The 17,415-nt window shown below is 40.9% G+C and overlaps 1 protein-coding gene across 1 annotated transcript in view; it reads left to right on the plus strand.

Moving 5' to 3' along the window:
- The window catches only part of CXCL12 (C-X-C motif chemokine ligand 12), a 190,372-nt gene that overhangs the window by 35,561 nt on the left and 137,396 nt on the right, over positions 1 to 17,415 (plus strand). Inside the window, exons 2-3 of the mRNA XM_073686121.1 lie at positions 5,386 to 5,503; positions 5,961 to 6,047. Of these exons, the coding sequence (XP_073542222.1) occupies positions 5,386 to 5,503; positions 5,961 to 6,047 (205 nt within the window). The remainder of the gene's footprint in view (positions 1 to 5,385; positions 5,504 to 5,960; positions 6,048 to 17,415) is intronic.

Here is a 17,415-nt window from a genome sequence, read left to right on the forward strand (position 1 = left end):
TGTGTTCTGGTAACGTATATGGCTTTGGGGGAGGTAACAATTACAAGACAAAAGAAACAGAACTTTTAAATGTTATATTTCATCAAAAAGGCAGGCAGTGTTTGGGAAAAATATATACAAGGATTTTACAAAGGAGACATTACAATACATAGCAGTTACACAAAATAATAGGGATTAAAGGGGAAACTTACTCTATAAAGATCACTGCGATGATTCAATATACCCGGATGGGAGCTATCCTTATGACCGTTCAGCGGAATGTGACCCCTTGCTTATGATACATATGCTCCCTGCAATGAGTATGGATCAATCTTCCCTTGTCTCTTTTATGCCGAAGGGGAATATCTGCCCACACACCCCCTGTGCTGACATCACAGGGCCTGGACTCCACTCTTCATGTTTGTATTAAAAATCAGTTTTTTTGGGATAACTTATCGCTCGTTGATCCCAGAAGCCCAAAAGTGGTACCATATTTTCTATTATGATTTTACCTTCATTTAGAGACCACACATCGCATAGTTGCAGTCTGCTGTTCTGGTGTTTTTGTGCTACAGCTCCATGGAGGGTTTTTCATCGACAGAAAATATTTCTATCGTTCCATAGCTGACCCTGCACCTAAAAATATGGGTCCCATCATTACCGGATGTGTGGAATTTTAGTTATTCCATATTTCGTATCGGCTCCGAAAATCCTGCAGTCTTTGTTTAAACTATCTTTGAGACTAATCGAGCCATTTTCACCTTCCTGCCATCTCTGCCCCTATGCTGGAAGGTGTCAATCTATCCCAGGTCTGTGTTAAGAGGAAATTCATTCATATGTTAAGTAGAGTAGGCTATTGAGCTTCTTGCACTGTTACTTGCATACAGACAGCTGCGTGGACTGTCAGCTCTTGTCTCGTTACAAAAGATGGATAAGGGAGTGGTGAGGGGGGTCAGGGGAAGCAAGAAAGTATATGTTCAATATTTCTCAATATCTTCCTGACAAGGTGCATGGGAATAGACCTCCTAAAAAGAAGACACTGGATTTGAGTTTATGTTCCGCTGCTATCATTCGGTGGTGTTGACAAGTCTGGCCCAATCCAGCCCTTGTTCATTTTTATAAGAGTCAGCCTGTCAGCATTTTCAGTTGACAGCCGGATGTGCCTATCAGTTAAAATTCCCCCGGTGGCACTAAAAACCCGCTCTGACAAAATGCTAGTGGCAGGACAGGCCAGGACCTCCAAGGTGTAGAGAGCCAGTTCATGCCATGTGTCTAGCTTGGATACCCAATAATTATAAGGCACAGAGGAATCACGGAGGACGTTGGTATGGTCGGCAAAGTGCTCCTTCAGCATCTTCATAAAATTATCCCTCATTGTGAGGGTACCCCACGCATCAGGGCCAGTGCGATGGGAGGATCTGAGAAAACTGTCCCAGACCTTTGACAGTGTTCCCTTGCCTCTGCTGCATCGTATGTGTCTCTCTTGCCTGTACTCCTTTGTTGTCCAACAAACTGTGACCTCTGCTGCCAGCATTTTCAGATGGGAATTTTTTTAATAATTCTGCAACAAGGGCCTTCTGGTACGGCACCATTTTAGCAGACCTGTCCGCCGTGGGTATGAGAGATAGAAAGTTCTCTTTGTAGCGTGGGTCTAGAAGTGTCACCAACCAGTAATGTCTGTCACCCAAAATTTGGACAACGCGAAGGTCACGGGAACGGCAGTGTAACATAAACTCAGTCATGTGTGCCAGACTGCTAACTGGCAAGTCTTCCATGTCCTCACCAAGAGGACGACTGACCATGCTTTCCTCCTCATCCTTCTTCTCCTCTCCTCATCCATGCAGAAAAGACTGTATGACAGTTGTGTGGGTAGTACCATCTATAGCGCAGGAAACTAGCTGCTGTTCTTCCTCCTCCTCCTCTTCCTCATTGTTACCCAATCCACATTGGGATGAGATGAGACTGGGCTCTGTGGAATCACCCTGTATGTTTCCTTGCTCCATCTCATCGTGCTCCTCCTGCAATGCCTCCCCTTTAATTGTGAGCAGCTGTCATTTCCAAAGACAGAGAAGTGGGATGGTGATGCTAATTATTGCATCATCGCCGCTCACCATTTTGGTTGAGTCCTCAAAGTTTTGGAGGATGGCACACATGTCTAACATCCATGTCCACTCCTGAGCTCTTATGTGCGAGGCTGACCTTAATACCGACGGATGTTTTGAAGCTGGTAGTCAACAACTGCCCTGTCCTGCTCACAAATCCTTCCCAACCTATGCAACGTTGAGTTCCAACACGTGGGGACATCGCATATCAGTTGGTGAGCTGGAAGCTGCAAACACTGCTGAAGCACAGCAAGGGCAGCGGTAGCTGTAGTTGACCTTCTAAAATGGGCACACATGCGGTGTAATTTGACATGCAGATCCGTCAGATTCGGGTAAGTTTTGAGAAACTGCTGAACCACTAGGTTGAGCACATGGGCCAGGCATGGTATGTGTGTGAGCTTGCCTTGCTTCAGAGCTGCCACCAGGTTTCAGCCATTGCCACAAATGACTATGCCTGGCTGTAGTATCAGTGGTGACAGCCATAGATCTGCCTGCTCTTTTAGGGCTGTCAACAACTCTTCAGCAGTGTGCGGTTTGCCACCTAAGCATATTAGCTTCAGCACAGCCTGTTGCCGCTTGGCCAAGGCAGTGCTGCAGTGCTTCCAGCGTGTGACTGATGTGGTCATTTCAGAGATGGAGGCTGAAGAGAAGAAGGAGGAGGAGGTGCAGGAGCTGTAAAATGTGGGGGCAACCCTGATTAACCCAGGTAGTGCAATCCTCTGCGTCGGGAGGACGTGTTCCATCCCAAAGTCCGACTGGGTCCCTGCTTCCACTATATTAACTTAGTGTGCCATCAGCGAGATGTACCGTCCCTCCCACAAGCACTTGTCCACTTGTCTGTGGTTAGGTGGACCTTCCCAGTTACTGCATTTTTGAGAGCACGGCTATTGTTCTAGGAAATGTGTTTATGTAATGCGGGGAAGGCACACTGGGAGAAATAGTGGCAGCCGGGGACTGAGTACCAAGGGACAGCAGCCGCCATCAGGTTGCAGAAAGCTTCCAGCTCCCCGAGCATTTGCAAAATGTGTGAGTTTAGTAGTGTGGCCTGTGGGACGTTGGCTTCATATTTGTGCTTGCGTTCCAAGGACTGAGGTAGGGACAACTGAACACTGCTCGGACAAGGAAGTGGTAGTTGTGAGTGTACAATAACAGGTGTAGGGCGGGAGTCATCTCCGCATGCGCCATGGACAGAGGATTGTCTTACATGCACAACAGCTCACAAGAGCTCAGTGCAAGTCTATAAGGACCATAACAATGTTCTCATAGAGATGTATTGAAAGGTGGCCCGTCGCACTCCTTGAAACACTGGAACTGCCAGCAGGTCACCTTTCACTGGAGACTCTCTGAAAACTAGCGGTGTGGCTGTTTCAAGATGCACAATAAGGAGGCACTTGAAGAAAAATGGGCTGCATGGTCGAGTCGCAAGAAGAAAGCCATTACTGCGCAAATGCCACAAAGTATCTTGCCTACCATAAGCCAAACAGCACAGGGATAAGCCTCAAAAATTCTGGAACATGGTAATTTGGAGTGATAAGACCAAAATTTTACTTTTTGGCCACAACCAAACACATTACATTTGGAGAGAGGTCAACTAGGAACACCATTCCTACTGTAAAGCACAGAGGTGGATCGCTGATGTTTTGGGGATGTGTGAGTTACAAAGGCACAGAAAACTTGGTAAAAGTTGAAGGAAAGATGAATGCCGCATGTTATCAGCAAATACTGGAGGCAAATTTGCACTCATCAGCTCGGAAGCTGCGCATGGTACGTACTTGGACGTTCCAACACTACAACGATCCAAAACCCAAGGCCAGGTAGACCTGTCATTGGCTACAGCAGAACAAAGTGAAGGTTCTGGAGTGGCCATCTCAGTCTTTTGACCTCAATATCATTGAGCCACTCTGGGGAGATCTCAAGCGCGCAGTTCATGCTAGACAGCCCAGGAATTTACAGGAACTGGAGGCTTTTTGCTAAGAAGAATGGGCAGCTTTACCATCTGAGAAAATAAAGAACCTCAACCACAACTACCACAAAAGACTTCAAGCTGTCATTGAGGTTAAAGAGGGCAATACACGGTATTGAGAACTTTGGTATGGGAACTTTTGATCAGGGTCATTTGGATTTTTTTGGTTGTCATTAAGATTTAAAAAGAGAAAACACAGTAGTTTGACAATAAATGGCTTCACCCAACCAATAACCATGAGTGGAGAAAACATTTTTTCGTTATCATTCATATTCTCTGAAACAAGGTCAAGAAAGCAAAAATTCTGTCTGGGTATGTAAAATTTTGCGCAGAACTGTATGTGTTTTATTATAATGCTACATGAGATTAACACGTGTTTTATTAATTATGCATAATTATTCTCATTGCACCTTTAAATATATGGTCTTTGCACTGATTGAAAAAGGTTCACATATTGGAAATCAAACATTGCCACAATGGGCTTATAAATAATCAATAAACTTTTGTACACTCTATTGGTGTGCTGCCTCCTGTCTACTTTTTTAGATAGATTCAAGGGGTTTCCTCACAAATAAAAAAAGGATATTTTTATTTTTACAGAAAAAATACAAAACCTACTATGGGCAGTGACTGGCATTGCACTTCAATCCCATTCAAGTAATCAAGATTGAGCTGCAATACAATCCAAAACCGAATAACTAGACTGGCACTATTTCTGTGAAGAAAAAAATGGAGACTTTTTTTTTATATACAACTCCTTTAAAGATATTTGGTATTTCTTAAAAGTATGCTGAAATTTCCCTTTTTGCTGCTCCAATAGTCACTTATAGTCCCCCAGCAATTTTGTAATGCCTGTCTTGCACATCACCGGTGCATCCAATCTCAGTCCTATTGTTCACCACTAAAATCAGTGATTAGCTGCAGCAGTCATATAAATGAAGGACATGATATTATTGCTGCAGGAATGGCAGTTACCATCATAGCGGTTGCATTGGTATTGAAAAGGAGCCATTATGTGAATATTGCATTTTTTCTTTTAATTTTAACACATTTAATGCTTTTAGATATAACAGTGATAGTTAAGAATTTTTACTACCAGATTAGTTTCTTTCAGCTAATTCACTATAGCCTCCAAGCAGCCAGATACATCTGCAAGTTATTAGAGTTAGTTCTTTTTCTTTACGTTTTTACATGTTAGTATCTTTATTCACATAATGTCTCAAAAATAGTTTCAACTTTAAGAACAGATTGCCCTGCGGCATGCAGTAATGACAAATTGTTTTGTAATGCCAGTTCTCCGGCTGGGGTTATACTCCTAATGTTTGTGTTTTGTCCCCACAGAGAAGCCGGTCAGCTTGACTTACCGATGTCCCTGTAGATACTTTGAAAGTAATGTGTCCAAGAGCAACATCAAACACCTGAAGATTCTGTCCACCACCAACTGCTCTCTGCAGATTGTGTAAGTACAAAGTAACAAAACATGCTGATTTTAAAAGAAAACAAGGAAGGCTCCCAGAAGGGGCAACATGGGGAAAATGTCAAGATTTCTCTAAAGTGAAGCAGACCTCATTTTATATAAAAGTGCAAACACAGACTCCGCAAGAGCTTCAGAAAAAGATATGAGTAACATAAGGAAGTCATGTACGGCACTTATTGCTATGCCCTTGCTTCAGCAAAGCTATTTGTAATCGTGTAATTCTTACTCTTCAGAGAATCCAAAGCAGATATTGTTGTGATATATATTTTAGCCATTAAACTTTAAGAACAATTACCAGGATCTTACTTGGGGTTCCAGACAACACATTTATATCACACTTACTTTTAAAGTCACGTATTAACGCACATAATTTTAGCCCTTATTATTCCCCCAACCTATATCACTTTCTCTTACTTTACTGTATCACAATGTTTTACAGGGCTCGTCTTAAGCACAACGGCAAACAGATTTGTTTGGACCCTAAGATTAAGTGGATCCAGGAGTACCTGGAGAAAGCTTTGAACAAGTAAGCAGATGGCGCAGATGTGCAGCTTCCACTCCCGGCATGAATGTGTTAAGGCACGGTCTTCACGGGCATTTACACGCCTGTAACCCGGAATCTTGTAATGTATCTGGCGCTGAGCCTTGTAAGAAACCCTATGTGACCCCAAGACCAAGTCTCCTTTCCAGTGCTGGGACATCCCATAAGCAGTATTGTACACAGCCTTTCTCCTTTGGAGCTTTCAAAAATATCAAGCAAAATTTCCTTAAGTTTTACTTTCCAAGGTGCAGACAGTAGTGGTGTGATATGAATTATATTTCTTTAATTAGAGAATTAGATAATACCACATAATATTTGATTATTCATTTCAGAAATGTTATTGATAACATCATTAACATTGCTGAGTCTGTCTTTTTATCTATCTGTCTATCTATCTATATTTACACACACATACATATATTGTTTTATTTAATATAGCCTTTCTTTTTATTGATCTGTGGTGAATGGAGGGTGGAGAATACCTTGCACTTAGTGCTGCATTTTTGTTTTAGGGTATAAGAGGCTACTACTGTCACAGTAGAAACCTATGATTAATGTTTTTATATAAAGTGACTATATGAAAGCAGAAATAAATAAAAAAAAAACATGCCTTGTAAAGGTTGCCATTAGGGCATAATGTTCTGCCACACATTAGAACCAAGTTCCACAATAGCTTTGTCTGCTGCAAACATGCAGAATATTGAGGGTCACAGAAGTCTCGGCCCGCTCAAAAACATCTCCATTCCAGTTGCCTCTGGGGTTTTCAGTATATTTGTTTAACCTGCATCAAAACATTGGTTTGGTTTTAATGCCTGATCCACTTGCATCATGATACAAATACAGGTTCACAAGGCACTCTTTTGTAGAGCCCACTATTTACAGACAGGAAAGGCTGCTTTATTAAAAGGAATGTAGAACCTGACACCATTGTCGCCTATTACATGTTAGCACTTCATTTATCTCCTAACAGTGCTAAAATCATGCATGACCTCCATATCACGCAGTCTTCTAAAGCTTTATTGCTTTCACAGTTAACAGAGACGGGGTGTGGGGGGGGAGGCAGATGTACCCTTAAAATAAGATGAGTTATCAGAACCCTAAAAACATTTAAGGATTGGGCTTTTACCTCACACCAAGCTTCTCGTACCTCATTTAATTCCTCACTTACAACAAGTGATATCTCCAAGCTTCTGGAAGCAATGATTACACAGTCTTCATTCCAGATGCTGTGGATTTAGTCTTGAATTTTACTGTCATAGCCTTAATCTACTGGTTACTCAGAAAAAGGAAATCCTTGTGAGTAAGAAGTCATGAAGTGAAGCCAGCAAATTCATTTGGGAGACATTTCCAAACTCACATTTTTAGGTACATTACAATTTTTTTTTGTACACGCCATCTCCGACACATAAACCCTTATACAGAAGATGCAATTCAATGTTGCGTCTAAACAATGTATGTGAGATTCTGAGACATGTTTTATCTCTCCCTGGAGGATCAGTGGGTTTCAAGCTCATGGATACTTCATTGCTATCTTCATACATTTCACTGTTTCATTGTCCAAGGATAGAGAACTGAATAGTCATATTTTAAGGCTGTGTAAAAGTCAAACATTGACTTACAATGTAGCAGTCTGTAGATGGATCTAGATGGATTTTTTTCCTCTTTTGAAGCCATGCTTTCTTGTATATACTCTCCCTAGGAACTGAATCTACACTAAGAAAAGCAATACCGTTTAGCAATCTGGGATATTAGAGGACAAAAGTATTTTCCTTTCTTAGCTATATAAGCTTTGGGTACTTTTTTACAAGGCTTTTCAAACCAATGCATTTCCATTGCACCAATCTGCATTGGATCTATAAAACAAAACTTTATGATCAAGTGCACTGTTATCAAAAGTAAAGTAATGTATTCATTCTTTCAGCAGCCCCATGACGATACATTTTCTTTAAATTAAAATCAGAGACAAAATTCCACCAATTTTTTAAGCCTGGTACTCCAGGTATTTCACTTTGGTATGGCATAACCATGTTGTTGGTATTTTAGATTAACAAACATTTGTTAAGGTTCACGTGAATTGCTTGTTTTTAACTGTAAAATGCCACCTGCATCTATTGCATGGCAAAGACTGTGCATTGTTATGTTTGGGCAACCACAGAATGAGATTACTTGTAAAGAATACAAGAACATCTGGTTAGCCTTCCTTGGCTTTTATACAAACCCTGTTGCTCGCTTATCTTCCTGCTTCTGCATATAAATAAATCCTGAGCAGCATATGTGGAATCAAGTGGACTCCCCGACTCCCCGTGATTCTAGTGAGGTATTCAGTGCATGAGCTGCTTTTTGTCATTCTGTTGCCCCTGACCTTGCTACAGGATATGTAAGCTCCCGAATCAGGTCTTGCTTTAATTAAGACACCAGAAACCCTAAGAGGAGCATAAATTAGCAGCCCCAAAACATATTTTGAGGTCAGACTTCCAGGAACCAAAGAGTTGTTGGGGCTTTTTAACACCTTAACTGCCAAATAATATGCAGTTATTTTTTTTCTGGCAGCAAAAGAACCAGACCTTAAATCACAAGGTATCCCTGATGATGAATCAGATGTCTAGTGGCTACATAATATTTAAGAATTCTTTCTATAGTGGTCATACAATTATCAAGTCCAAATATCTGATATGTGTATATTAAATACTTATTGATATCCGCATCATCATTTGTTGTCAGAAGCAAGAAAAATGTGTTTCCCTGCCGTGCTGCTGCCTAATAGGTTGTAGTGTTTGTTTATAACCCACGGGAACTGGAAAATCCATCCCTGGCTGCTTAATTGTTATAAAATAAAAAAACATACACTTACGTCCCAGATTGGCACTTTTCTTCCAATGGTGGCGCTATGTCTCCCCGTAAATACTAAATTGTCCATAAAAAACATACTTACCTCACTGTTATGTCAAGTGCAGCCAGTTAGTGGCCACTGATCAGCTGCAGGCTTTTCTATTCTGTCAAAGCAGTTTTGACAGAATATCAAGTGGTGACAGCATTTACTATTCTGCTCTGACAGAATACCGAATGGCTGCAGCCAATCAGTGGTCACCCATTGGCTGCAGCAGTTATGTGACATAACAATGTCATGTGACCTCCCTGGGAGGCACAGCACAGACATTAGAGGAATGGCATTAGTCTGGGAGGTAATTATATGTTTTATTTTTATTTTTGTTTTGTTTTATCATGGGCAAATTTGCTAAGTGGAAGAGGTTGCCAAGTAGTGGACATCTCCTTTTTAACTTTTAATTATTTTGGGCTATGAAGATCATTTACAATTAGAAAGCTTTTTATATAGCATTCTCAAAAACCAGGCATTGCGAAATTACATTTAAGTGTATGCATGTCATCAACATTTATTCCACGAGCGATAAGAACAATTGTGAAAGAAAAAATGCTGCCTTCACACTAATGCTAAAGAACTTTCTAACCAAAGATTGTGACAGTTCCCAGAGTAGGTTTCAGGAAAAACTTCCCAAACCTTTCCTTACGGGATCCACTCTCATAGTGGTTAACTATTGGAAAACATAATGGTATCAGAGTCCTCTGCATTGTGAAATGAGATATAGATATACATAGATATATATTTATCTCATACTTAACATTAGCATGCTTAACATTAGCATACATATTTATTAGCTAATATTAAGTAAACATCTGAATACAAGTGTCACTGAACAAACAACTGTGCCAAACCTAAAACTGCATGTATAATTTTCTTTAGGGTATGTGCACATGATCCAGAGCCGCTGCGGGTTTGACGCTGCAGATTTTACAGCATAGTGGATGGGTTTTCTCCGTGCACCTGGAGATCACCCGCGGAAACTGACATGCAGTGTGTCTTTCCAGACTTCAGTATGTCAATTTCTCTTGCGGGTCCACATGCGGGCTTTCCCCATAGACTAGCCTCTATGAGTAAATTCCGCAGGTGAAAAAAAAATGGCGCCGCTCATTTGCATAATGAGCGGAAGCCGCCAGCTATTCCACAACGCCGAGGTCGCAGGCTGGTACGTATCGTGGGCACATGCCCTTAAAGGATTCCATCTGCTGCCCTGGCCATTGTGGAGATTTGAGGATATGAGCTTCACATTGTGAACAATGGTGGTTTAAATGTTTCATGTATGTTTCTAATTTAAAAATGGAAGGAATGTAATTTCATGTAAACTAAAACCTGAAATGTTTTGTAAACTTCCAATGGCAATTAGTATGACTGGAAAAAGAAATCCATCAGTTGTTTGTATAACTACAATAGGGAGGCATGTTTCATGCTGTAATGGATGGTTGGGGAAACACAGTCCAAACACCATGACATCAAATGTACAGTTCTGCTGAAACGTTTACATACCCCGGCAGAATTTTTGCTTTCTTGGGCTTCTTTCAGAAAATATGAATGATAGCAAAAACACTTTTTCTCCACTCATAGTTATTGGATGGGTGAAGCCATTTATTGTCAAACTACTGTGTTTTCTCTTTTTAAATCTTAATGACAACCAAAAGCATCCAAATGACCCTGATCAAAAGTTCACATACCCCAGTTCTCAATACCTTGTATTGCCCTCCTTAACATCAATGACAGCTTGAAGTCTTTTGTGGTAGTTGTGGATGAGGTTCTTATTTTCTCAGATGGTAAAGCTGCCCATTCTTCTTAGCAAAAAGCCTCCAGTTCCTGTAAATTACTGGGCGGTCCAACATGAACTGCGCGCTTGAGATCTCCCCTGAGTGGCTCAATGATATTGAGGTCTGGAGACTGAGATGGCCACTCCAGAACCTTCACTTTGTTCTGCTGTAGCCAATGACAGGTCGACCTGGCTTTGTGTCATGTTGGAACGTCCAAGTGCATCCCATGCGCAGCTTATGGGCTGATGAGTGCAAATTTGCCTCCAGTATTTGCTAATAACGTGCTGCATTCACCTTTCCTTCAACTTTTACCAAGTTTCCTGTGCCTTTGTAGCTTTCACATCTCCAAAACATCAGCGATCCACCTCTGTGCTTTACAGTAGGAATGGTGTTCCTTTTATCAAAGGCCTTGTTGACCTCTCTCCAAATGTAAGGTTTATGGTTGTGGCCAAAAAGTTACATTTTGGTCTCATCACTCCAAATTACCATGTTCCAGAAGTTTTGAAGCTTATCTCTGTGCTGTTTGGCGTATTGTAGCCAAATGCAGCCCATTTTTCTTCAAGTGCCTCCTTATTGCGCATCTTGAAACAGCCACACCACTAGTTTTCAGAGAGTCCTGAATTTCAGCTGATGTTATTTATGGGTTTTTGTTTGCATCCCCAACAATATTCCTGGCAGTTGTGGCCGAAATCTTTGTTGGTCTACCTGACCGTGGTTTGTTTTTTACAGAGCCCCTGATTTTCCATTTGTTAATCACAGTTTGAATGCTGCTGACTGCCATTATCAATTCCTTTTTGTATCCCTTTATTATGTTATACAGTTCAACTACCTTTTCCAGTAGATCCGTTTACAATTCTTTTGCTTTCCCCATGACTTACAATCCAGAAACGTCAGTGGCTGGATGAAAGATGGCAGAGTTTGTTTTGTTTCCAGAAACTCACTCAGCTTTTATGCACACACACTAATTACAAGAAAACAGGTCACAGGTGAGGATGTTACGTTTAGTAGCCATTCAAACCCATTTGTGTCAAATTCTGAGCATGTTATCAGGCCAAAATCACCAGGGTATGTGAACTTTTGATCAGGGTCATTTGGATGTGTTTGGTTGTCACTAAGATTTAAAAAGAGAAAACACAGTATTTTGACAATAAGTGCCTTCACCCAACCAATAACCATGAGTGGAGAAAAAGTTTTTTAGTTATCATTCATATCCTCGGAAACGAGGCCAAGAAAGCAAAAATTCTGACGGGGTATATAAACTTTTGAACAGAACTATATTTGACCACAGGAATGACTATTTTATGTATCAGAATGAGATTGTGAAAGTCACAGTATAACCCCAGTATTGTTGGGTGTTGTAGCCAGTGGGTGTTTTGACATTTCCTTTCTTTGTAAATAGATATAATTGCTTTTTAAACAAAATATTCCTCCACTGTTATATATGTTATATATATTTTTTATATTTGCATGAAAATGAAAAAAAATGCACATTATTCATTTTGATACTTTGCATCAGAAATAAAATATTTTTTTTTATTTTTAATTTCTGCCTCATGCTTTCAACATATTGTCTGCCTTTTTGATCCTATAACTCTCTTGCTCCAACAGCTCTATTACATGTCCTGTCTTTGACAAGTTTCCACTCAATCTATGCCTTTACTTTAACAGCGTTTACTAACTTACACAAGAATTGGCTCTTGTAATAAAAAACTGGTTTATACTTTGCACTATTTCAGTTTAATTCAATGAAAAAATTGATCCATTATCAGAATTAAAAAAAAATTACTGAGCATTAGAGATGATCAAATCTTTTGAAAGTTCAATTTGACGGGTTGGACAAATTTTTCCAGTAAATGTGATTCTCAGTGAAACAATTAGCTGAAATACCAATACTGCAAAGCCACCAGTTGCTCTGTAAAGCTCCTAGGACTCTATCCAACCCCTTACAAACTCTTTAACACAATGGAAGCTTTTCTAATGTCAGAGTAGCAGCCCATTTAATAAAACTGAGTGCACTGATAGACTTTTAATGTTTTTAAAATAAAAAATGGTCCAAACAATAACCCTATTAGTCATTTGTAATCAGACAGATCATTTTTTTTACAAAACCCTGACTCAAACTGATGGTGTCACTGTCAGAGGTAAAGGAGAACCATTGTGACTTGTGTTTGGTAGTACTACTGCTTGGATGTCTTGAGCTAACAGTGCTGGTTCTTTTTCTGCTGCTAGCGGAATGCTACTCACATTCTCTTAGCCTTGGTATGTTATTTTCTTTCCAATGTTATTACCACCTTTTCTTTTACCATACATTTTATATAACACTATAATTAACTTGTTACAACCTTTTTTAACCCCTTTTTGACGCGAGGTGCAATAAAACGTCCCTGTGCCTTAATGACTAGGTACATATTATTGCACATCAACGATCGCACCCACACAGAGGCTGTGTGGGCGCAATCGTCGCCGGGTGTCAGTTGATTCTGACAACTGATACCCGGCACTTGGTGACAGGAGCGGTTTCGCACTGCTCCTGGCAGATTAACCCCCAAAATGCTGCAATCGAAGTCCCTCTTACCTGGGTTCGGAGACCCCATGACGTCATCGCGGGGTCCCGATCGTTACTATTGTGACCCGTTGTCATGATGACAATCGAGTCACCAGGCACTATCAAACTAGTTTGATCATGGGCAGTGCATGATCAAACATGATTGCTTGCAGTGCAGTGCTGACATTCATTCTCCTGCATCCCTATGCTATAAAAGCGATCAACCTACAAAAAATGAAAGTTCCATAGTGGGGCAAAGTAAAAAAGAGACAAAGTGAAAAAAAATGGTAAAAATATAAAACTAAAAATAAAAAAATAATAAAATATATATATTGTACCCATAAATATTATTATGAAAAAAAAAAGTACACATATTTGGTATTGCCACGTCCAGAACGACCTGACCTATAAAACTGTCTTACTTTTTAACCCCTTTAGTGAACACAGTAAAAAAAACAAAGCAAAAAACAGTGCTTTATCATCATACCACCAAACAAAAAGTGGACTAAAACGCAGTCAAAAAGACAAATATAAATAAAAATGGCACCACTGAAAACATCTTGTCCTGCATAAAAAGCTGCCATCACCCAAAAAATAAAAAAATTCTAGCTCTCAGAATAAAGCGATACAAAATTTTTTTTTTCTATGAAAATATTTATTATTGTGTAAAAGCGCCAAAACATAAAAATATGATATAAATGTGGTATTGCCTAAACATGCTGACCCGAAGAATAAAGCTGCCTGATCAATTTTACCACATGCGAAACGACATAAAAAAAAAAGCACAATTCCTGAATTGTTGTTTTTTGTTTATTTTGCCTCCCGAAAATCAAAATAGAAAGCGATCAAAAAATGTCACGTGCCCAAAAATGGTACCAATAAAATGTCAACTTGCCCCACAAAGAACAAACCCTTAAATGACTGTTGGCCGAAATATGGAAAAATTATAGCTCTCAAAATAAGGCGATGCAAAAACTAGCATTTGCAAAAAAAAAAAGCATTTTCTAGTATGTGACAGCTGCCAACCATAAAAACCTGATATGAATCTGGCATCGCTGTACTCACACCAACCCGAAGAATAAAGTTGTCTAATCATTTATACACGTGGAACGGCGTAAAAAATGAATAAAACAAATTCTTCACCTGCTGTTGATTTGTTCATTCTGCCTCCCAAATACCGCAGTATTGCTCAGCTCACATTTATCCTGCGCTGAGCGCTTGCACCAGGGTTTCACTAAATCTCTGAAATATGTGATTCAGACGGAATTCCTGGCAGAAGATTCCCTGTAATGAGGCCACTAGAGGCACTGTGGTCTTCGTCTGCCTCATATGTATATCTATATATTTTTGAAAACAAAAAAATTATGAGTAAGGACGAAGTGGAGCAGCTCAAGTATCAGATCACAGGTCATGCTGTCCCAGTTGCTGCCCCCCAGGAAGAAGCGGACTGCCTTGAGTCCATCCTCATGTCCAATGCAGGTATAGAGGGATTCTACATCTGCAGTTACGAGTAGAACATCTGGCTCCACAAAAATCCCGTCAACCCTCCTCAACATATAAGTCGTGTCCCGTATATAAGACGGAAGGGTCTCGAACAAAGGCTTCAGGTAAGTCTATGAATGTACAGACAGGATGTCATAGTCCTTCGAGACCAGACACGATCGGGCGTCCGGGAGGGCTGACGGGATCCTTATGGATTTTGGGGAGGAGATATAGTGTAGGAACTTAACTGTAAGACCCTCCAGAATTTTTTTGTCAATAATCCTTTCTCGAAGGCAGAAATTAATATACATTGTAACTGGTCCGAAAAAGAGGCCGCAGGATTGGAGGACAGTTTTTTGTAAGTATTACGGTCCCTCAGCTGTTTGAATGCTTCTTTTTCATAACTTTCAATTGGCCAGATCATGATGTTTCCCCCCCTGTCCGCTGCCTTGAAAACTACATCATTAAAAGATTGCAATTGAGAAAGCGTGTGTTTAACACGCGAAATGCACGCAGAGGCTCTGCACTTTCTGCTGCAGCATCCCCTGGGAGGGTTCTCACCTGCCACATGGGTAAGGTCTTTTATATTTGAATATGTTGACGGTGGTTTTTTTTATATGCTTTCATTGAAAAACGTGTGATATAGGATAGACTGTATGCACGTCAAAGTTCTACCTACCATTTATAATATAATACCTTGCACATTTGCATGTTGCATGTGCTTTCCCTACCCCAGGGTATTTGCTTGTTGCTGTATTGCCTGTTCTGATTATTTTTAGGATTGAATCTTTTTAACTTGTATTTAATAAAAAGTTATATTTAAGGCTAAGTGCCCATGATGCAGAAGTGCTGCAGATTTTTTCCGCATCTCCCTGGCAGGAAAAACGCATGCGGATTTTACATGCGTTTTTCTTGCCAGGAAGAAGCGTTTGTCAAGCGTTTTTGCATGCATTTCCGCATGCGGGTTATCAAGCGCTTTTCCAAGCAATTTTAGCATCACTTGGAAAAGTGCTTGACAACTTGGTCACAGTATATAAATCCATGCAACCGGCATGGATTTATATAGTGTGACCAAGGTAATAGTTGAAAAAAAAGATTAAAAATGGTAAAAAATAAAAAAAACATTATACAGTACTTACCTTCTGATGGCCCCTGGTCTTTTCTCCGCTGCATCCGGTCTCTTTTACGGCTCGCGGTGGTGTGAAAGGACCTTTCATGACGTCATTTAGTCACGCGACCGGCGACGTCAGCGGTCGCGTGACCTGTCACATGACTAAATGACGTCATGGAAGGTCCTTTTAGACCATTGCGAGCCGCATTATATAGGAGACCTGGGGACATCGGAAGGTGAGTATATGTTTATTTTTTATTTTAAATTCTTTTTTTAACAGGTTCTATGGTACCAGAGTCTGGATGAGAGCCTCCTCTTCTCCAGACCCGGGTACCATTCGCACATTGAATCGCTTAATATCCGCGTTTGCACATGTAGTCATGCGGATATTAAGCGATTCAATGCAAGTCAATGGCGGCAATTACGCTACGTGTCCACAAAATTAATGGACATGCGTATAATTCCGCAATGATAATCCACAGCGGAAATTTCCGCAGCATGTGCACAGCACATGGGGACCATGGGGCATGTATTACCAAGCGTTTTTTAAGCTTTAAAAACGCATAGTGGGCACGCAGCCTTATATGCACTCCTTTTGCTCCTCCTTTTTTTCAAGTATTCATTCAGGAGTGTCTTGTATCTCTTTATATGCATGAATGATCTATGATGATCTAATTTCTTGTGTTTCATTATGCCTATGGGATTTGTATCACCCATGTTTGCCATTTCTGTAGCGATGAGAGCCTGCCTAATTTACAGGTGCATGTCTCCAGAAGCAGGAGCTGGGCAAAACGTACTGATCACTATAATGGCTGTTTGCAGTTTTCACTCAGCAGCATCCTCTGCTGCTTGTTTCTGGATAACACCCATGTAGTTAAAATCCTCACCACACCTGTAGATAAATTCCCAAAGGGGTATAATTTCCAAAATGGGGTCACTTGAGGGGGGATTCTGCTCTTCTAGCACTTAAGGTCCCTGTATTTGGAGTCTGCATATTATTCTAGGAAAATGTGGGAAAGCCCTTGCCGCCAAGCAGACGGGTGAGAGAATCATCAAGGAAGCTAGACCCTGTTCCAGGCAGGTCAGAAGCGCCAGGGAGAGAGACCGGAAGATACAGGCAAGGAGGCCTTACACCTGCTCACTGGGGAGCAAGTCCAGAAGTGCACACTACCTACAAGTACCCCGGACCGTACCTGACTACCATCATCCGTAAATGTTAAAGGTACTGAAGCGAACCCCTGTGTGCATGTCTGTTCTTCCTCTGACCCGTCTGGGCCCCCTCTCTCCTGCATCCCTTCACACCATCCCTGCCCCGGGGGCCCGCTCCATCTGTGGGGAGCAGAAACACCTCAGCTGCCATCCCAACACCCCCGGAGGTCTGAAGCAGCGCTGGTAATCATTACCAGGTACCACAGGTGGCGTCACGAATAGTGTTGAGCGATACCTTCCGATATCAGGAAATATCGGATCGGATTGGATCGGGCCGATACCCAAAAAGTATCGGATATCGCCGATTCCGATACCGGAAACCAATGCAAGTCAATGGGACACAAATATCGGAA

Source organism: Phyllobates terribilis, unplaced genomic scaffold (assembly GCF_046119375.1).
Source record: "Phyllobates terribilis strain yellow unplaced genomic scaffold, ASM4611937v1 Scaffold_5__5_contigs__length_657084704, whole genome shotgun sequence".
NCBI classification, from domain to species: Eukaryota; Metazoa; Chordata; class Amphibia; order Anura; family Dendrobatidae; genus Phyllobates; species Phyllobates terribilis.